At 41.8% G+C, this 22004-nt stretch overlaps 3 protein-coding genes across 9 annotated transcripts in view; 1 reads left to right on the top strand and 2 right to left on the bottom strand.

Annotated features, from left to right (window-relative positions):
- Nucleotides 1–14213, top strand: part of LOC108623012 (leucine rich repeat containing protein 7 lap1) — a 40820-nt gene extending 26607 nt beyond the window's left edge. Inside the window, exons 2-12 of the mRNA XM_018021260.2 lie at nt 3542–3753; nt 3825–4659; nt 7210–7376; nt 7462–7597; nt 7667–7956; nt 8017–8728; nt 8982–9169; nt 9303–9410; nt 9555–10757; nt 10834–10905; nt 11019–14213. Coding sequence (XP_017876749.2) covers nt 3542–3753; nt 3825–4659; nt 7210–7376; nt 7462–7597; nt 7667–7956; nt 8017–8728; nt 8982–9169; nt 9303–9410; nt 9555–10757; nt 10834–10905; nt 11019–11195 — 4100 coding nt within the window. The 3' untranslated portion in view covers nt 11196–14213. The remainder of the gene's footprint in view (nt 1–3541; nt 3754–3824; nt 4660–7209; nt 7377–7461; nt 7598–7666; nt 7957–8016; nt 8729–8981; nt 9170–9302; nt 9411–9554; nt 10758–10833; nt 10906–11018) is intronic.
- On the bottom strand, nt 14197–21432 carry Dbct (Dihydrolipoamide branched chain transacylase E2). 3 transcript variants are annotated; one of them, XM_026811990.1, is made up of 5 exons: nt 21347–21432; nt 16494–16618; nt 15809–16310; nt 14695–15090; nt 14197–14515 (listed from the first exon to the last, which is right to left on the bottom strand). In XM_026811990.1, the coding sequence occupies exons 1-5, from the start codon at nt 21350–21352 to the stop codon at nt 14279–14281; spliced, it is 1266 nt and encodes a 421-aa protein (XP_026667791.1). In that variant the 5' UTR covers nt 21353–21432; the 3' UTR covers nt 14197–14278. The 3 variants fall into 3 exon arrangements, with proteins under 3 accessions (XP_026667791.1, XP_026667783.1, XP_026667775.1); XM_026811982.1 differs by lacking the exon at nt 21347–21432 and adding an exon at nt 17878–17959; XM_026811974.1 differs by lacking the exon at nt 21347–21432 and adding an exon at nt 17607–17849.
- The window catches only part of mGluR (metabotropic Glutamate Receptor), a 28344-nt gene continuing 25772 nt past the window's right edge, over nt 19433–22004 (bottom strand). For 4 of the 5 annotated variants that reach the window (XM_018021011.2, XM_018021028.2, XM_018021036.2 and 1 more), the window contains one exon: nt 19433–21793. In XM_018021011.2, the coding sequence (XP_017876500.1) occupies nt 21642–21793 (152 nt within the window). In that variant the 3' untranslated portion in view covers nt 19433–21641. Of the gene's footprint in view, nt 21810–22004 lie in introns of all 5 variants that reach the window. The other variant, XM_018021044.2, reaches the window with a different exon arrangement.

Below are 22004 nucleotides of genomic sequence, written 5' to 3'. Positions count from 1 at the left end.
ATGCGAGTATTTTCCTATTCGATATTTTTGCATATTCACCTTCAGGATATGCCCCTGAATAAGAATCAAGAGGTTGCCGGATGAAAATCTCATGCAAATTTTTTTAAACAAATATTTTTGAGACTAAGTGCTAAAATTGGTTCTTTAATCTCGAATGATTTTTTTTAGTTTTACTTGAAAGCATGTTTTGCTATCTTTTACTGGATCAATAGAAATATATTGAACACTCGGTCTATTCTGTTATGTCTATAATAACTGCGCGTTAACAATGGGCGAAGCGTAGATCGCAAATCGCAGTAAGCAGCCTGACGCTGCGCGGAACTCCTACCTTTCCGCAGTGGAAATACACGCTTTGCTACTTTCCAAAGGAATCTCACGGAGACGTTCAGCTCATCCGTGAAAAACGATGGATCGACGCCCGGGATCGATTCCCGTCACCGTTCGAAAATGTGTAAAATTCAGGGGTAGGAAACGTCATCATGGACATAACTCGGTCCGATGCGTCGACGTGTCCGCCTTTGATCCCCGTCAATCGAGGCGCGAATATTAAGCCGAGAAATGAACATTCGTTGTCGCCCCGATTTTTTATTCAGCTTTTTGCCTCTGGTTGACCGTCCGCCCCGATAAAACCCGGAAATCCGTGGGGGTTAAAAAAAAAAGGAAAGCAGATAGTTTCGGCTCTCGTCGAGTTCGCTCGTAAAGCGTGGGATCGCGATAGAAGGAAGTCGAAAAGGGAAACACGGATCAAACGGCTCGGATCGTTTCGAGGTTGAAGCGTATAAAACGACTTCGACTTTTATTGCCTCGCCGTGGGTTTAATGACTTACTTGTCGTGAAACCGCCGCATGTTTCGTTCCCAGTGAAATATTCACCCTTTTGTGTTACACACTCTATAAATATCGAATGAAAATTGTGATTGATACAATAGTACGCTAGTTCATATTACAATTTCTGCTTTGAAAAGACGAATGGTCTCGAATTTTCTGTTTCACGAACAACGAGCATAAGCCCTGTGACGGTCAAACGAATATTCCGTATAACAGAATAACGCGAAAAGGCTCGAAGAAGTCGGGAAAGCTCGCGAGTTTTTACGCGTCGACGGTTGCGTTTTTCCTCCCTGCGCGCTTCAATTATTACAAACGATTGCGCCCGGTACCTACGTAGCGCATACCGCGCCTCGTAAAACGCGCGCGTTGCAAACTGAATTCGAGAGTTCGTGACAGGGATGAAAAAAGGGAAAATCGAATCGATAGGTGACGAAGCGTGTACGCGATGATTGGTAACACGTACCCATCGTTACGGTCACGTGCGATTATTTTTCACGAAGCATATATCGCCTACCAAAAAACATGCGAAATTGCCGTGCACCATTTTACAGTATTTGTGGAGAGAGACGTTAGATCAAACGTACACGTGTATTTAAGTCGTACGCGCCGGTAACGTTCTGTTTCTATAGGGCAGGGGCCGAGCACGATGTTGCAGAAGAAAAACATGAGATAACAATGTTCGGATGGTTGAATATTTGGATAATGGGAGCGTTAACAATAGAGCAGTAGCAGTAGTAGTAGTAGTAGTAATAGTAGTGAACTCGCGTAGGCTAATTGAATCGCGCGATACAGAGAACTCTGTAATTTATTTTCACCGTAGTTTGGCCTACCTAACCTCTTCTATCTCGACCCCTGGATCTACGCGAAAGATCGCGCTCTTCTAATTAACCCGTTGCTTTCTTGCTCCGCTGCTCTGCTTTCCTTTTTTTCCACTGACTCAGCTCTCCAACGTCCGACCCGTCTAAAAGCGACGATAGCGATCGACAGGAAGCTATAACCGGAGCGCGCGTGTTCCGCGCCGCGAATAAACGCGTCCAGTCGCTCTCCTGATACATTTCGCAGACCTGTTGCTGCGCAAAGCCATGCACCTTCGCGATAACAGTCTATTTTCGCTCGAGTCGAACGATTCTTCTCGTGTAAACGTAAACGGTACGTGTATCATTCGGTTCCTTCCCCCTTTTACGACGTGGAAAATATTTTCAGCGCTCTCCCGAACGTAAACACGCACAGTGTATCAATATAGGAATTTACGAGTCGAATTCTTGAAACGAAGTTAGGAGTACTTTCGATGTTCTACATTGTATTAAGTATATTTTTCTTTAACAGCATAAGAACTGCGGTTTATAAGCTCGTATGCGGATCTGCGATTCTTGCGTATTATCTTGGAATGGAAGAACGATCGCAGTTGAGGCCGAGGTTTTAATTGGCGCTCGTTGAAAAATTCATGCGATCACTGAAACCCTGAAAGACAACCCGAGGGCGGAGTCGTTTATATCTAACCATCGAATCCGAGCTACGAGACGACTAGAACAACGTCGGATTAATGCTGAACGCGCGCGATGATGCCTTCCTTGAAAGACGTCGCTTCGTATTTCACGAGCGAAGCGGAAAACGTATCCGCGCTTCTGTTTCCCCGAGCCCCGAGGTAGAATATGTAACTATACACAAACGTGTAATCGGTTTACGTTAACTGGCCTGCGGTTCATCAGGGCTTGTTGCAACAAGCAAACTCGATCACTGATCTCCGAGACTCGTGCAGATGGAAAAGAATGTCTGTAGGCGTCGATAACCGTGTGTACCAACAGTGCCTGGAAGATGTCGATGAGAGGATCTTCAGTTTCAATCGAGAGAATGCGAATGCAATCTCATCGTGTAAATTGAACAGGGCTCTCGGAGTTCAAAGTGAACGCGAAGACAATAAGCATTCGATTTAAGAGGAGGCTGTAATCGTACGATCTAACGTGATTCGTGAATCCAATCTACGGCGGGGAATGAATTGTTTAAAAGCCGGGTTGCTGACGAAAGTTTCTCGAACGACATCGATATTCCGTAGGTTGAAAGATTTACAAGAGCGCGTTCCTGGGAGACACGCTCGCGTGCATCCGGAGGATGCCTCTTGGAAATTCTCTCCTCATTGTTCGCGCCCGAAAACCGGTCAACCGGTGAATAATGGATCCGAATCGTGTACAACGCATACCGTTCGATTTTCTTCCGATTTTCTTCGTAAACTGCTTCTCAACCGCGATTCGTTCCAATCCCTGGAGGGCCAAGTTTTATTCCCGAAACGTACTGGGTGAATCAATAAAAATCATCCGGAACAACGCAACATTCAGATATAAGAACTGATTAATTCTGTGAGCCGTGTCGAATACAAAATTCGTTCTCAACCGAATCAATAGAGAACGAGCTGAAATAACGCAACGTTAAAATAATGAGACTGCATTGATTCAGCGAGCTGTATCAAATACAATATTCATTTTCAACTAATTCGAAAGAGAACGAGTCACCTCGCAGCAATTCACCTTGTACATTTTTGCACGATGCGCGTAGGCGACAGTTCTTTTACGATTAGCTTCTCGCGATTGGAAATTGATCGTGACGTTGCCCCAGAGATTTTCGAGAACTTGTTCGTTCTCGAAGCGCTGCAAACGTCTCGAAGCATGGCGAAACCGTACCTCGAGTCTCAACGGGAAAATCTCGTTCGTCTGTTGCAGACATGTCCCTGGTGAACGGACTCCTGGTGCTCGTCTTCGTTCTGGCGATCGTACCGGATAAGATACTAGGAATCTCCGGGCCGTCGTTAGTCATGGACCAGGACATGCCATCGAGGACTTGCAAGTACAGCAGAGCGTACTCTATGATACAAGTTCGCTGCTACAATCTCGGCCTTCAGTGGATACCGCCTAATTTGAGGACGGAGATTCAGGTAACAATTATTCAACGACCTCTTCTCTATTTTTTACTTTTTATCTAATTGTTCTGCACGATTGTCGACAGATTCTGGACGGGGCTATGAACAGAGTGAGGGCATTGACCAACGACAGCCTGGCCTCGTACACGAGCCTGGAGTACCTCTATTTAGGGGACAATTTTATCCAAGAGATCCACGAAGGGGCTTTTAACAACCTACGATATTTGAAGGTGCTGGACTTGTCGACGAATGGTTGCGATACTCTGCCGAAGAGCCTCTTCCAATTGCCATACCTGCAGAAACTTTACCTGAGCGTGAATAGGCTGACCGACGACCTTTTCTCACGCATGGACGTAAAGTCACCGTTGACTTTCTTGCAGCTGGCCAGAAACAAACTCACGAAAATCCCTCAGTTGGGTCCGGTTACTTCGTTAATACATTTGAACGTTTCTGAAAATTTTATTACCTCCGTCAGCCCGGAGGATCTGGCACCTTTCTGTTCTCTAAAGATCCTTGATCTGTCCAAAAATCCTATCAAGTTCGATTCAAGCAACTGTGAATGCCAAACGTTCAACGCGTGGCTGCACGCGCGCGATATTCACACGCGACCCGTGTTCAATTGCACGGAGGAGTTGGATCAACGGTGCCCGAACCCGGAGTTCAGCAACCGGACCTTAGAACTGTATGAACAGTGCACGGAGGTGGTGCGATTACAGATAGAAACGCAGAAGGCCCGGAACACGTGGATATTGATCGCCTGTTGCATCGGCGGCTTCCTTCTCTGTTTGTTCGTTAGCTTGTTCTGCGTGCACAAAAAGAACAAACGGAGAAAGAAGAAGCTGAAAGAGGAGCAGAGACTGAACGCGAACAACGCGAACACGGAGTTGTTGAAGAACAACCTTACCCAACCCGAGAACACCTGAACGACGTGCCGTCGAGATTGGTTCAATCGCATCTAATCGATGGAGAATGAGGGGCAGCTGAATGAGGAGGAGGGAAAACACCGGTACAATTTTTCTTTTTACATCCATCGTTGTTCTGAAGCTCAGCCTTTTAATGAATACATCCGATAACAGGTGCGACATAATATATGAAAGAATTCTCGCGAATTGAAAACGTAGTAAAATTTTCGTTTACGAGTGCTCGCGTTCGAAGAAACTCAATACTGAAGCTTCTTGCTTTCAACAAACACAATAGTACGGGGCGTTGAAACGGATGAGATCAGTTTGCAAACGTGGAAGCCGATTTTAAAGATGATTGTAACAGACAGGAATATTAGGTTACAGAGTCTCGATCGAACACTGGCATCGATTTCCTTGAACTTTACGTCTTTCATTCCACGAATTTGAATCTGCGTTTTCGATTCGCGTGCGTGTCGAACGTAGAGGGGGGCGAGTTAAATTATCCAGAGCCATCTAAATATACTTACTCCTACGATCCACGTTGAAGTCTGTTAAATTATGAAATTGTATTGTAAGGAACTTACGAATTTACGTAGTAGCGTGAACGTCAGAGAGCGTGTGAGTGAGAAGAGAGCGCGTGATGAAATAAAGTCGCGGTTAAACGCACAAATGCCACGTGTTCGACGGAAGTTACCGCTGCGATCTCGGATCACGATTACGGTCCGAGTTTTATTATCGACTCGCGAATTTAATCGAGAACCGATACTCCAAATATCTGTCGTTTACCCTGTTTCTACATACTAGTAACTAAGCAATTTCCCGTTGTCGTTCATGGTATCGGAATTTGGATACTCGTGTTATTATCCCATAATCGTTGGAATTTATGGATGTTCCAAAATCGTAAACCAGGTATATATATGTAAGTTTGCAACGAAATTTCGGCAGATCGAGTACTTAATCGAAAACTAAAGGTACTTTAATTGTAGCTAATGGTAATTTGTACGATCTTTGTATCGTCGAGGAAGTAACGTCAATCGAGATTTTTAATCAAACGTTCTTACGCGAAGTCGTGCTCTACATGTAAGTTTATATGTATGTATGTACACATGTTAAATATTTATTTATATTTAAGAAGGAGACGCGTTTCTGTTACTTTTACGACCAATTATTTAAAGACACTGTTGATTTTCTTTTTTCCTTCGACGTAAATGTCGAAACCTCGAACTTAGGGCGACTCCGATGTATTTTTACGATACGTGCCAAGTTTCCTTTTTATCCAGAATGCATCATTCAAAGAAAATGAAGATTGGACGCTCGGAGATACCAGTTCCTAATAAGTACACGATTCCCCCTCGGTTTCCTTTTTTGTAATAATTACAGTACTTAAGGATAATAACGAAAACGGAGATATTTTTAAGCCAACTGCCAACAAACATTCTTTGTATACGCAAACGTTGCGTACCTTAATCTGTATCTCTTATTCTTAACATTTTTCTATATGTATTTCTTTAACTTTTAATACACGCGAGATGTTATTGTAATACATTGTACAAAGATGTTATTGACAATTCGATGAATTTCATGAAATAAAACTTAAATCTAGTCGATTATTGTTTTATTGACGAATCCTGTCTCTGATTTCAAGTTCTTTTATCGAATTTTCTGAGGTCTACGTTCAAAAGCATGCATTTTTGTAATAATTGTTCCATAATTCCTGTCGAGTAGTTTTTGCGTTTACTTCTTGTATACGATCGCTAGATGGAGGTGCAATATCAATTTGCGACAGTAAAATCTTTTAATTGGAATAAGATTAGTTTTTGTGAGTTCGATCAATGAAGCGTTAGAATTAATTTTCATCGTTTTATGATCTTTGTGCGTTGCACACGTTCGTATGAAAATACTACGAACTTACGATGGAAAACGTCGAAGCATTATGAACGGGCCATTAGTTTCCTCGAAGGTTTTTCAATAAAAGGTTCGGGAGAGCCGTTCGTTCGGTCCCCGCTTAACAAATGTGTCAAATTGTGTGTGGATTAGAAGTAACATTGTTCATCGTTCCATTGAATCGCGATCCGTTGTTGTTTTATTGATCAAGAATTAGAATAGGCGGCGGACAAACAGTGAGATATATTCATGAAAGAGATCCTTAAAGGGAAATATCGAATAACCTGCACCTCTTGACATCTAACCAGTGTTGGACCAGAGCGTATTTCTCGTGACTTATTCTTAAATTGAGACATCCCCAAGTTAACAAACTTGTTGACAAGTGAATCGCGTATCGTGACAATCGCGATGGTGCGGCAAGAAACAACGTTGACCAAACCGGCACGTAAAAAACCGAACATCGACGCATCGACAGCTGAATGATTTTCGAAATATTCCATGGAACAATAGTAGTTTTTGTTGAGTAATTACTCGTAACTGAATTGTTCACGGTTTTATCTGCTTCCCGTAGATATATCGATGATCTTAAAGAATCGTTGTTGAAGTATCATAGGTAACTGCACGAATGTCTCGCGAATTCTTCGAACTCCATCGCGATGGGACATAATAAAACACTTGTTTACAGTTATAAATGAAATGGGTAGTGCTTGGTGGCAGTGCACTGCATGTTTGAGAGCACAAGAAGAAGATATTTGCGAGTTACACTTGAATAATTATAATCTTTACGACGTACCACCGGACGTGTTCATTTACGAGAGGACATTGGAAAAGCTCTACCTTGATGCCAATAGAGTAAATCAAATTTTCAATTGCAAACACACATATTTATATGTCTTTACAATCGAGTGATATTATATACTGTTACGTTTGGGTGTAGATAAAAGATCTTCCAAGGCCACTGTTCCAGTGCCATGAATTACGAGTACTTTCTCTCAGTGATAATGAAATCACCACGCTACCACCCGCCATAGCATCCTTAATTAACTTGGAGTATTTAGACCTCAGTAAAAATAGTGCGTATCGAATAATAGCTTCCACAGGAATCTCGATTATTTATAATCGTAATGTCGTTTTGGTTCTAGGTGTTAAAGAACTACCAGACAGTATCAAAGAATGTAAAAACCTTCGATCTATAGATATCAGTAATAATGCATTCGAACGTTTCCCAGATGCTATCACACACATTGTTGGACTAAGAGAGTTGTATATAAACGATGCGTACATAGAATATCTGCCGGCGAACTTTGGAAGACTTTCGGCTTTGAGAACGCTGGAGCTCAGGGCGAATAATTTGATGACGTTGCCAAAGAGTATGAGCCGCTTAGTAAACTTGCAGAGACTTGATATCGGTAATAACGATTTCACTGAATTGGTAAGTATCTGTGTTTCACGACCCCTGCTGATCGTCGTATTGATATCATGATTCCTCCAGCCGGAAGTTGTTGGGGATCTGATTAATCTTACCGAATTGTGGATAGACGGTAACGATATTAGACGCATACCCGTGAACATTAATCAGCTTTATCGTTTGAATCATTTCGATTGCACTTTGAACACAATCCACGTTATTCCGTCGGAAGTGGAAGGATGGAGGGACATATCGATCATGCACCTTTCCTCAAACGAGATTTACCAGTTACCGGATTCGATCTGCTATCTACGTACAATCGTGACACTAAAAGTTGACGACAATCAATTGAACGCACTGCCAAACGACATTGGACAGATGTCAAGCTTAGAAGAGCTTATAGTAACTAAGAACTTTCTCGAATACTTACCGTCGTCCATAGGACTTCTACGAAAATTGCATTGTTTGAACGTAGACAATAATTATTTGCGATGTCTTCCGCCCGAGATCGGAAGTTGCACCGCGCTATCGTTGCTATCTTTGAGATCGAACAATCTGACACGCGTACCGCCCGAACTGGGCCATCTGTCCTCTCTAAAAGTACTGAATCTGGTCAACAACTGCATCAAATTCTTGCCGGTGTCTATGCTCAACTTGAGCAATTTGAAGGCTCTGTGGTTGAGCGACAATCAAAGTCAACCGCTGGTACCGCTGCAACAGGAATTCAATTGCGAGGAGGACATGATGGTGCTGAGCTGTTTCATGCTTCCGCAGAAACCGCGGCAAGAACTTGAACGTAAGTATTATCATTCGTTTGATTCTGTTCTCTAGTTTTAGCTTTATAGTAGCGTTGCTAGTTTCGCAAATAATAATATAACGCGTGATACATGCTGCTAGTGGATGAGGAGGAGGAAGATGAAGAATGAAATGGTAAAGTATAAGCTAACATATCTAACTGGTCAACATTAGTTTTAATTGATTTCGTAATGTTTTTTAACACTCGTAACGAGCGGATATGAGATCGCGATTTTCTACTCTGTTACATGCAGAAGTGACACCGGCTGTAGGATTAATTTCGAGTTCAATTGTTGGTACCGGAAAAAGAATATGTTTTGCTGCTGAGGTAGAATCTGAGATCCCTAGACAACTTCATCGAGCACCGACCCCCTATCCTAAAGAGCTGCGCAACCTTGCTAGGCATGCCCGCAATTTACATCAAACAACGCACGAACAAAGAGTAAGTACGATCTCAAATTCTCACTCATTACCGAGAAGAAAGTGTTCGCACTCGAGAGAAATAGAAAATTGCATTTTTTTATGTCTTTTGTCTACTAACATTGAAAATACTAGAAGCAAATTGAAACTTGCAGATGCATTTAGAACAGGAGACTATGATCAAAGAAGCTATTATTGCTACGACTACCCTGGACCTTACCTCAAAATCCGGGACCTGTTTTTCACAAAGTTTATTTAATAAGGTACTAATTAGGGAGTTATGAAAAATGATGCAAATCTAGTTCGAAAATCTCGAGTCTATCTAAATTGCGATCAAACAAAATGAAACAAAATTTAGGGATGATATTAAATCTTTCGTTAGTAGAACATAAAACTCTTTTCTTTAGGGATCACACTCATCACTTTCACCAACCGAGCGTCAAGTATCAAAAGAGTGCAAAGGTAACAGTCCTACGGATGCCGGGCCAGAACAACAATCTGTCTCCGAAGAATCTTCCGACGAAGCTAACAAGACGGTACTGGCAAAGGAAAAGAGTCCGGATATACGGGAAGCAAAATATATTCGCAATCCCACGTCCGAATATCTTTCGAAGTCGCCCACGGTGGCGGATTACGTAAACTCTACTTGGAAGCCGGACGAGTACTCGAAAGCGAACACCGCGAAGATCGTGGAATCAGAGAAATTTATAGAACCTTACAAGGGTACACCCGTGAGCAACAAGAAGACCGATCATACTCATGTTCAGACTCCGAAAGTGAACGACGTTCCACCTGTTCCGCCGCCGTACCATATCGCCGCTGCGTTCTCGAAGAAAGCTGCGTTCTTCCAGCAATTAAATCCATCTACGCAATTAGATTCCACTTCAATAGTCACCCCTCCGCAAACTGATCAAAATTCGAAGGAGCCGCAAACTTACGATGACTGCGGAGAATCGTTCAAATCCGACGAACGTTTGCAGAATAATACGGCGCAAGCTTTGAGCGTCGACGAGAAATCAAATTCTTCGAATGGCTCTGATCAAACTCAAGCGATGTTGGAGTCGAACGACCAGGAACAGTCATTCGAGGGAGATCGATCGTTAAAGCCAAGTAGGATTCCCATCTTAAAGACGAAGCATTTGGAAAGCGCGAACTCTATTTCGAACTGCGATCTGCCGGAAGAATATGATGCTTTGAAAATGTTAAACACGTCATGCATACCGACCTCTCCGATAACTGGTAAGAAGTATCGAAGTCCGCTCTCCATGCAATCGAAACTTTCTGATCGATCCAAGAAATTAATGAACGGAGTTTCAAACAATAATACTTCCTGTGATAATCTCTCCCTAAACGCAAATTCAGTTGGAATTTCGACCACGGATGGAATCTCCAAGTCTAAGTTTAACGAAACGCCGTCGAATATGAATAATATAAAAAATGAAACTAACTCTGGTCGAAGCACGCCAGTTCTATCGAAGAATCAGTCTCCCAACGAGGTGGCTTATTCGAATTTCGACAAGTATAAATCCATTGATCTGAACGACTCATTGAATTCAGATAGGAAGCCAAGGTTCAAATGGATGTTCGGACCGCATAAAAATGCGAACGTGGTACGTTCTCTTCTCGTAGCTTGCTAAGAATACATTTCAAATTGATGCATTGTATAATCGGTAATTACTTTTACAGTTGCCTGTTCAAGTGAGGAAGAATCCGGGTCTCGGTTTTAGCATAGCGGGAGGAGTAGCGGGCGCGGAAACTGTAAGTATTTAATAAACTTGTCTTAGAGACGCTACTGCGTTCCTTAATTTAAAACGAATGTAGCAAGTGTTTGCTGTATGCTAATTATCCTGTTCCATTTTTATTGATTCTAGGGAATCATCGTGACTAAAGTAAATCCGAATGGTCCGGCGCAGGGCACGCTTCGACCAGGTGACAAGATCTTAGAAGTAGACGGCATAGACTTCACTAAATCCGATCACAACACCGCTGTGGCCGTTCTCCAAGCGACCGGTGCAGTGGTATCCATGATGATTAGTCGTCATCAGTGACGTCGTATTAAAAAGAGAACATTTTTCTTATAATTCGTTTTCGCGGATTCGACTGAGTACACTTCAAGTAAGTTCTTTTTCTTTCTAAGTTAAGATTTATATATTTTTTACTTAAGACTTTACACACACAAACATACGTATATTCGCGAAACGCACAAAAACGCGGAGATTCAACTTTTTCTGAACGCTTGTCTTCACGGTTTTAAATCGTACTCTTTCTACTATCTGTCAGCTGAAAGTGTTACCAAAGGTGTCGAGAGGTAAAGATATTTCTAGCTTCCATCAGTCACGAACTCGTGAATCGAGCATTTAAAAAAAAGAAGAAACAATCAATGTTAGGTTGTATCTTAGATTAGGGTCGCGAGCCCATTCGCACATTTGCGATGAGAAAAGGAATAGAGTTCGAGATGTGATGTACAAGACAACTATTTTTAAGAGAAGTCTCATGTTCATGGGCCAATTCACGGTTTACTCTAATTTAGTAGATAAAGGTAGAAGCTACTCGTATAGTGAAAAGTTCATAAGTTTCTTCCCGAGTTGCAAACTCCTTGAGAGATAGAAGTATCGTTTGTGTTGTTTTACGATGTTGGTTGTATATGTGTCAACTCGCTCGTTCTCTTCGCGGAGGGCTAACAATGTGCCAGAAAACAAAATACTATTTATTAATCGTATATATATGTATATATATACGTGAAAAAATAATTACTATATATATAAAGAAAATGACTATATATATATATATATATATATATATATATTATGCATACAATGTATACAAACAATATCTCTGTCGGTCTGACGGAATTTTTGCAGACATTTGTTTCATAAGATATCGCGAAGTATTTTGTATATGTAGAAAGATTTTTCTCTTGAAGTTTAAAAGCAGAAACTGTTTCGTTTGCTTTAGATTTTTACTTGAAAGAAGGGTATTACATTTTTTATTTTATCTCATTAAAAGGAGGAAAGTATTCTTTTACGTGCCGTAAAATATTTTTATTACTATCGGATTTTTCTTATTCGAACTTTATATGCTCCTTTCCTTGCCATTGATTCGTGATAAATACCGATAATTCTCTTATCAGCTGTTAGGTATTCGATAAAACGAAGTCGTTATTGTTACGTGGTTGTGAATTATTATATTTGATTCGTTCTATGGTAAAGAAACAGGTATATGTACCTACGTATCTGAGAACTGTTCTTTTGATAACAGTTATTGATATGAGAATGTCAGTGGGTAAGATAAAACACTAATTTTCTATGTTAGCAGAGTCATACCTAAAAAATGGTGAAAGTTATTCAATTGTAAATGGAGCGAGATAAATGTTTATAAAGGATGTACATGACGATGTGTGTATAGAGCACAAGCGAACTGTTCATATCAAGATACGAGTTATAAACCAGTACACCGTTTGTACCCCAGAACTTTTACAGAAAGATAGCAATATCGCACTTCACTTTACCTCGCATATGATACAATTACTATACACGTTGTCTATCTAGCATTTGTTGTTCTAACTTTGTTACTGATTTTGATTAGTTTTGTAAGGACACGTGCGTTTAAACAACTATCACTTATTTGATTTTGGTTGACGTCTTTAAAAATCGATTAGAGATATTTTTTGATACTCGTTCGAGCAGAAACCCTTGTGTCGTAATATTCCAATGATATTCAGATAAAATAATGTTACAGTTAGATGGTAGCTATATAACGGATAGAAACGCATTGAGCATTACTGCGAATGTATGTACATACATGTATGAATTGTTCGACTCTATAATCATTCCGAGCTTCGAACTGTCTCAATCAGTATATTATTCAAAGCTACGTACCGAAGCTCGGAATTCTTCCAGAATTGAGAGTTACAACAAGAAAGTTATATTTTCAGAAATATTTCTTTTGCCTATAACTGGTATTCTGTAAAGAAATACGTAGAGTTTTTATATACTTTAGGGGAGAAAGAGAAAAAGAACAGATTATTTTTTATTTACCTATTTTGTGAAAGTAATTTTAGACGACTATATATACTCCATTATAAAGTATTCTTAGTGAACGTTTTACGTATGTTTTTTTTTTTATTTGTTTTTCGTACACATAGTTCTGTCATATAATTATATATACGTATATATGAGGAGCAGCTTGGTATTTAAACTTCTCGAATAGTTACATTACCAATAATAATCTGCATACCTAGTCACGTTGAAGAGTAAGAAGTATAGTTGAGGGTGGATTGTACCTTCACCTGATTACGTTTGTCTATTAATATTTTTGCGTATGTTATTTTCTCGTTTATCCACGGTAGGAAGGAATGGTATATTTATTGTATGCATTTACGTCTCAACAAATACTCTTGTATGCATTCATTGGCTAGTTAAGTGTACAAACCGAATTGTGCACGTGTATTGATTGTCCGTTAGCAGGATCGTTTAAAACGTTACGTGACGCTCAAATAATCTATTAGGGTCTTCTTCAGGATAAATTGATATTTTGATTAGCAGAGAAAAACAAATTTTTGGACCATAAGAATGCATATACAATCTTTTCTACTACTCTAACTACTAAACAGACTGACTACTTTTCGAGCAGATATTTAAGTGGCATTTAAGGAAACGTGTGATTGAATATGCGATACATAAAACTGTATATATAAAAAGAATTATAACCGAAAAAGTGGTCGTACTCATTGCCCAGTTCTTAGTTTCGATTACGATTCGTAGTTCGTTTGTGTATTAATTTTTAATGACAGAGGCAAAAAAAGGAAACCGTTGAGAGGAAAACATTAATCAGTACAGCCACTTCCTTGACGTATTTTTTCGGGACAGCTACTCGAACGATTTGTATGGGAACGTATGATAGATTAAATGTACAAAAATGCTCACAGTTTGACTGGTCACCATATAATAACTACCATACAGTTGTAACACTTGGGATATGTTAGAGAGAAAGATATTTTACCTTTCTTAAAAAGTCCTAGTTGGTTGTGCAGCAATAAATAAATTAATATTTACGTACAAAAGGTTGTTCCCTAGGCTTTATTGTAATTCACGTATAAAAGAGATTCCCATAGAGACTAGTCAGATTATTTTTAAGCTCCGATCAGGAGGTACGTTGGATTCTCGACGTAGAACTTCCAGTGATTCGAGTACCTCGCCATCGTGACACCGTCCACGACTCGATGATCCGCCGCCCAGCTGATGGAAATTATGTTCGCTGCGATTACCTTACCTTCCTCGTCGAATCGCGGTAATTTCTGAGTTTTACCAAACGCGCCGATCACGATTTGCGGCGGTAGAATAACTGGCTTCGTGTACGTGCCGCCCACCTGCCAACACCGTTTGAAACACGCGATAGATCGATATCGACAAATGTTTGCGACGCATTACATGCGAGCGAAACAGATTTGACTTTAATTTAAATTAAGCGATGCAATTTAAATCAGTACCAGAACCGAATTCCGTCTGTTTTACTCGAATCATTAACGATTAACAGAGTCGAACTTACAACACCGATGTTCGACAGAGTGAAAGTGGTGTTTGATAAATCGTCGAACGATAAGGAGCACTTCCTGCCGAGTTCCTGAAGACGGTTCAGCTCCCTCGCGATCTCTACCACGTTCAGTCGTTGAACGTTTTTAATGTTGGGCACAATCAGACCCTCGGGCGTGTCCATAGCGATGCCGATGTTGTGATTATCGTGAACGAGCGTCCCTTGACTCTCCTCGTCGAGCCACGCGTTTAACTGCGGCACCTTTTCTAAAGCTCTGGACGCCGCTTTTATAAAGAACGGCATCAGGCTTAAAGAGATGCCTTGCTGTTTCAGCGAGTCCTTTACCTCGTCCCGTTGATCCATCAATTTGTTCACGTTGCACTCGTCGCTGTATACGAAGTGCGGTATGCTCTGCAAACACGGACATTTTTTGTGTGCTCGGTTTAATTACAAGCGGTTGATTTGGGGCGTGCACGTTAACGAAGTCGAAACACAGAGGCGGCGGGTTCGGCAGCGGCGTGATGTGTATTTGAACGTGAAAAAGATAAGAGACGATTAAAACGGGCTGTATTTTCCGAAACACTTTAACCGTGTTTCGTCTGTCAACGTTGACGGGGGAAATTCGGGCCGAGTACCGCTCTGGTTCGATCGATCGCTATCAATCGCGCCTGTCAACGTCACTTTTAGACGACGCACTTCTATTATCCGGTTTCGTCGTGACTTTCGCATTTCAACCGCCGCCGTCCCCGCGCTCCAATTTTCCCAAACAACGCGACGCGACGTTCGTTATCGAATTACTTGCTTACCTTTTAATCTAGATTACTATTTTCAGAACGATTAACCACTTAGCGACAGGCGAAATTTCAAACCGGCGTTTATTAATACCGGAGCTTCACAGGGAAAACGCTTGTTCGATAACGACGCGCGAGCGGTCTCGGTTCAACCGGTGGACTCTTGTTTTTTCAGGCCGCGGTAGGAAAAAATGGAACACGCAAATTTTCCGTGCAGAAAAGTTAAAGCAAGCCGAGGTAAAAGCATAATACCTCGGTCGATATAAAAAGAATGACGGAGCGTGTTCTCTGGGAAGTTGCGCGATATTCTCTCGTAAGTAGTAGAAAATCCAACTTACCAGGGACTGCGTCATCGTTTTCCACATATGCTTGCTGTAGCCTTTCGCCGGCACCGTTGTTGGTTTCTCTCCGACCCTTTTTCCCGCAGGGCCAGCAGAAATTTTTTCCAAGTGCGCCAATATATCCTCTTTAAGCACCCGGCCACCTTTCCCGGTAGAAACGACATCCTTCAAGTTAATATCGTTCTCCATCGCTATCCTTCTGACCGCCGGCGTGGCCACTGCCTTTTCCCTCAATCCGTACAGGTCCTGATTTTTCGCCTCAGTTTCCGATTCGATTTTCGTAGCTGCTTTATCAGACGCCGTCGTTTCCGCGTTCTCGTTCCCATCGTCCAGTTGAATGTCCAGTAACGATTCTCCTATCAAGGCTACGTCGTCCACCTTGTGGTGCAAGGCTTTAATTAATCCGTCGTAACGGCTGGTAATCGTCACGGACGCTTTATCGCTTTGGACCTCGCAAATGTTATCGAATTGAGACACTCGGTCGCCTGGTTTCACGTACCTATAGATCCGAATGACATCGAGACACGGTTCAGTTGGCTTCACGATACATTTAGGCCGAGACACATCCGTCGACGGATGTGTTCGCTCACGTTCTTTCGCTTTATAATAATGTATTCTCACGGCGATCGAGGGAAAACGATCAGTAATTGCGAACACGAAGAAAATTCATTGTTTCGCTCACCATTCTTTTATCCTGACGTCTCGAATTCCTTCTCCGATATCCGATAGTTTGAAGGGTACGATGGCTCCGCATCGAAAGCAGCTTACGGAGAAGAATCGACATTTTTGATCGCGTACATTCCTACCCTAAATAAACATGGATTTACTTTGTGTATTCGTCGGCAATAACTTGAAAAATCCGTCTGAGCGATTCTGTATCGTATTCTTTATTCCCAATTTTTTCGTCCGCGATGTGGAAATTTTATATCGGAATTTTAAATACCGCTCCGCGTTCCTTTCAAATTCGCCGCATTTAAACGCGCGTTCACGATCGGCATCGATCGGCACCGATCGGTTCGGTCTCGGCCCGAGCGTGACGTAATGGGAGCCATTTTTAATTTAAGTAGCGTCGCGTCGTGATTAATACGAAATATTAGGGTTAGAATGTGATTAATTCAAGTCAAAAGGTGGTGCAGTGCGATGAATCTGTGATTCGTTTCGAAAAGTTCGATCTGTTCGTTGATAATCTGTAGCTAGACGTAAAGAAAGAAGCTAATCTCGATGACACTCGATCAGCCTGACCGGACTCTCATCTTTACCGGTGAGTAAACAATCATTTTATCATCTTTAAAGATATCTATGTTTTAAGAATAATGCGTTACGTATCATCGTGATTTGTGTTCGTCGTCAATGCCCGAATGACGGGGTAGCTATTATGTTATTTCGCAGGAAGTTGTAGTCAGTCACGTTTTCGAAAAAACTGTTGCTAATTAGAAAGTTTGAATGATGTTTGACTCAAGGGAAACAACTTCGCGAAGACTTTGATAATACCGCGTCAAACACAGTGGCCGTTGGAAAATTATTCATCAGCTTCCAGTAGATTCGGTCAGGGTGGCCGTGTTAATTTCGTTTATTGTGCCACGGCTACGTGTTTATTGCTTTAGTAGTTCTCCGGCGTATAATTTGCCCGGATACCACAAAATACAGTGTACACGTCGTAAGAGGCGGAGACCTATGGAACATGTATTGCCCATCTAAAGGCTAAACGAAGCCCACCGATATAACAAGGCTACCGGCCAATTCTGCGTCACGTCGATTAAACACTGGATATTTACATTTTCCTCAGCATACTTACTGCGTGTACTCTGTTCAGTCCCTGGTCAATATTAAACGCGTTAAACGATTCTTCTATACACATGTATGTACTTAATCTCGAATATCGTGCAAACACGTAACCGAAGATCGGCGAAAACTGTCGAGATCCTACGGCACTGTTCATTATAGAATACTACCGATTTCTCACTTGGTTCGTGAGCACAGAGCAAACATGTTTGTTGAGAGAGTGAAATAATCCCACAGTCGTACATCACGGTTGGTGAACAACAAAAGTCAAAATGTATCCTTACCAAAATCGTTAACGTCGTAAACCTCCAGGCGAGAGCCATAACGTGTGGACGATATTTCCACAACGTTTTATTTTCCAACACTTTTTCCCGAGTAGAACCGTTACCGAAACAGAGATCGTCGATTATGATGCAAAGCAGTGCGTCTTCCAAGCAAGCGTCACTCGCTGTTATCGCGTTTGGTATTATCGTACATATTCGTCTTTATCCATGGAAAGTTGCGTAACGCGTCAGTGGCTCTGTTGAAAGACAGGATTGTTTTGCACGAAAAATACTCGTCGAGTCGTGATTCCGGTGCATCGAACGTTACTTACTTCTTGCAAAGTTCGCGCTTGTTTTTCATCGGTTGCCAAGAAGGTTTGGAAGCCGGGCTTCGATACAGATTTTAATCGTATTTAAATTTAATGCACATCGAATCAGCATATTAATCAACCGCCTCGACGATAGAGAACATTTTTTCTTACAAATGTAAACTACTAGACGCGCGCTTTCCCTCAATCGAATATCGGTACGTTTCGCCGCGATTTATCCTCGGGCCTATTCTAGTCGAGTAGATGAGGAAGATTCGGTTCTGTGTAATACAAAATCATGAATATTCCAAGTATTCAAATGTAAAACAATGCTCGCATAATGATGACGCTTGTATAAACAGTGAAGTTCATCGTGGCGTTCGAAAGAAATAAATAATACCGTCTTGTGTTTTATTCCAACAGTTTTTAGTCGCTGATGATAGCCGTAATAAAATCGAAGAATCGATCGGCTCGCGACGCCGAAGGTATCAGAAATGCACTCCAATTTAGCTAAGCGTTAATGGAGATCGGACATCGTGACGGAATTTAATTTTCTTCCACGGAATATGATTACCGTTCGCCACTAAATTGCGATCCAATTAGGAGCACCAGGCTCGCCATTATTTTTCTCTTACCATCGCGTTCTCCACTCGCGAGACAGTTTTCGTTATCTCGCGATACTTAAAACGTTCAGGCTATGCACGCAAAGCCGAAAACGGCCGGTTAATTCGATTACCCGCCGTGCTGCTAATTTATCGGTCGCCGAAATCCGATTACAGTTACATAAGTTACGAGCTTCCCATTGCGGTCAATCCTAAATTTTTAAAGATGTATCAGTCTGGATGCATAATTGTTACCTTTCGTGCTGCATATGTAAACAAATTATGCAACTGTTTTTGGATCGATCTAATAAATGCATAAGGTGAATATGTAATTTGAACGGTATAATAATAATTGAGAATTCTATTATGAACTATCGAGCAATTGATGCGATGATATTTCAATGCCGATTGAGTCCAATATATAAACGAGTTCATTAATTTTAATATGGACCCCGGAACCGAGGTTCGTATATTTAATTAGCGCTCATTTCCATTGGACACGTATAATGCGCGTACTTCCAATGAAGATTTAATTAATAATTTTTTATTTATTTTGGGAGACGGGAGGGAACTAGGTTCGGTAAGCCAATAAAACAAAAAGAGGCGTGCTTTCTTCGACGGGACAAGTCTAATTGAATGCTCGGTGTTATAATAAAAGATACAAAGTTACCTTTTTGTACGACGCTCCCCATCAGCTTTTATTCACTCCTCAACGACAGAATTTTGTAACCTTCCGCTAGCTTCGAAGATTACGCGTTCAGTTAACAAGTTTTATTTATCGAACGGGTCCGAACATTCCTCGAACTAAAGACTAAAACGCCACTAGCCGCAACGTTTGGGAAATCATTGAGAACGGGTCGAGTGAAAATTCTGATACTTATATTTGGTCGAGCCAGGTTGTTGGAGTCCGCCTTAAACCGATTTATTTATTGTCTACCGTTCATGAAAGTGATAGCGTGTTATTGAATTGCGTCGCGTTTACTTTGTTAGCCGGCCTAGTTTCAAAATTTTCCTGCCGTTCTTTCCCCTGCCATTGTTACTCGCCTCACTCCCTCGCGCCTCGATTTATTGTGCTGAAACGTCGCACGAGCTATCGAATCGCGTTTCTTTTTACGATCCATTTCTATTGACTGGTAATTCCGTATTAGCGATTCGCGCGATCGCCGAAGAATTTTCATTTAGAAACAACAGAAATAAACCTTTGCAACGTTCAACTCGTTAAACATGGATCATCCGATAGAACCGATCACCGGACTGCGGATTTTTTATTATCTCAATTTCGCTCGCGACGTCATATTTTCTGTACATTCAGTTTGCTTATAAACGCGTCTGATTCGAACGAAAACGATCCATCGGGGACGGTCTGGTGTCTGTTCGGAAGAATTGACATTAGTTTTAGACAGAAGGAATCGTCGGATCCTTGTAAAATTCAAGTAGGGGTGTGGGAGGGTACTGGAGCCCGTGCCCGATGGTAACAAACAATCTCGCTTAATTAATTCCAAGTGGATCCAATAGCGGATCGGCCGAGTGAATAAAATTAACAACTTATGCAATCGGAGGAAAAACACGTGAGAACTCGCGCAGCGATTTAATCCGTGTCTCTGTGTACATGTATATGTGTATATGCATCCTATCTAAAACAGTACGTATGTATATATACATCTCGCGGAATGTAAATAATTTTTCGTTTGCCGCCGTTCTACAGTGGGGAATAGAGTGGACAATGAACAGTATACGTCGATCACTCGAACAAGCTAATTACATATGCGTGAGCGGACCGTTTCCGACAGAATAATTCACCTGGCACGAGTCGCGACTATCAACCGAGCGCACGCCCGGTCATTTCGAGCGCTAAATATGTATACCGGCGAGAAAACTGGCCGTCATTATTAACCGTGATCCAATTCAATCGTCGTCCACCGAATACACGCGTCCTCTCTCCGTTTTGATCGCGTCAATTAGTCAGATCGTTAAATAGACGAACGATTTTTCAAAGCACCTTCTTCTCTGGTTTTACAACTGAGGAAACGCGAAAAGGCGTATTTTCTTGATCTTCATTTAGATAAACGGGGAACTTGTTTGTTCTATTATTCAACTTCGTTCAGATCTCATTGACGATTCGTTTGAGGCTCGTGCCAGCAGCGGCTCGCGCGTAATATGCTTATACATTGTACGTATGTTTATGTCTGTGTGTATCGTTCATATATAATTCACGTAGATAACCGTTTTTAACAGTAACAATAACGACAACAGCGATCGCGATACGAGTGATCTCGATATAATGAGCGAACGAGGACGACAGTGACGATACGATCGCGTAACTGAATTCTCAATAGGCAACGCAGGTTTCCGATAGAGCTTACAAAGACTCCGTCCTCGTTATGTATGCGTCTGGCTGGCCGAATTCTTTTCAATTCTTTTTACTCGCGTTTACGAGCGAGATAGCAGCCGCCTGATGAGGAATTGAATAGAAGGGACAGCCCGGCACATAAAATTATCCAAGGATCTAGTTAGTTAAGCGTATGTACATTGCGACGTATAGTTGAGTTCTTTATCCTCATTGAAGTTGAGCTTACTCACGATCATCGACGATCACGTCCTAGGAACCAGCAGTCACAGGAACCGGAAGTGACTTGTTAATATTTTTTGCCGCACGTAACGTGTCACTCGCGATCAGATCGAGCTGCGACAAGGAAGACAGTAAGAAATTTTTAACCAAATTAAAAGGGCAAGTTTTGATCCCAGTCTATCTTCCTTGTCGGAGCCGGTTATAGCACTCTGTTCACTCGCGCGCGAGGTCCTCTTTTGGCTTGCGGCCAGGACAACGAGTCCTCGGTGAAAATCTGAATCGCGATGACGACGGCTGCTCCTCCTCCTATACTTGCGCCACTTGCTCGTTATTAGTTTTGCCCGTCTGCGACGTGTTCGACGCCAGGGAGATCTCCGTTACGCCTATCGACGTCTGAACCGCCGCTGTTAACGCGCTCTGAAGCGGCATGCTTTCGCTGGCTAGCTCGCAGCCCGTATCTGAAACCGAATCAGACTGCGGATTTTTATACTAAATAAAACAGAAACCGAAATCTAGATTTGTATCAAAGTAACAATGCGCGTTGCTCGCGTAACAGCCCTTTCACACGATGCGCCCTTTTGACCGATTCGATAAAATTATCGAATCGTTAATAACTGAAACCAGCGTTCACATATTTATTAATTTTCGTCACATGTCATTTAACTGCCC

Source organism: Ceratina calcarata, unplaced genomic scaffold, assembly GCF_001652005.2.
Source record: "Ceratina calcarata isolate Rehan_Ccalc_2016 unplaced genomic scaffold, ASM165200v1 scaffold114, whole genome shotgun sequence".
In the NCBI taxonomy this organism is placed as follows: domain Eukaryota; kingdom Metazoa; phylum Arthropoda; class Insecta; order Hymenoptera; family Apidae; genus Ceratina; species Ceratina calcarata.
This window is presented reverse-complemented; position numbering and strand designations above follow the sequence as displayed.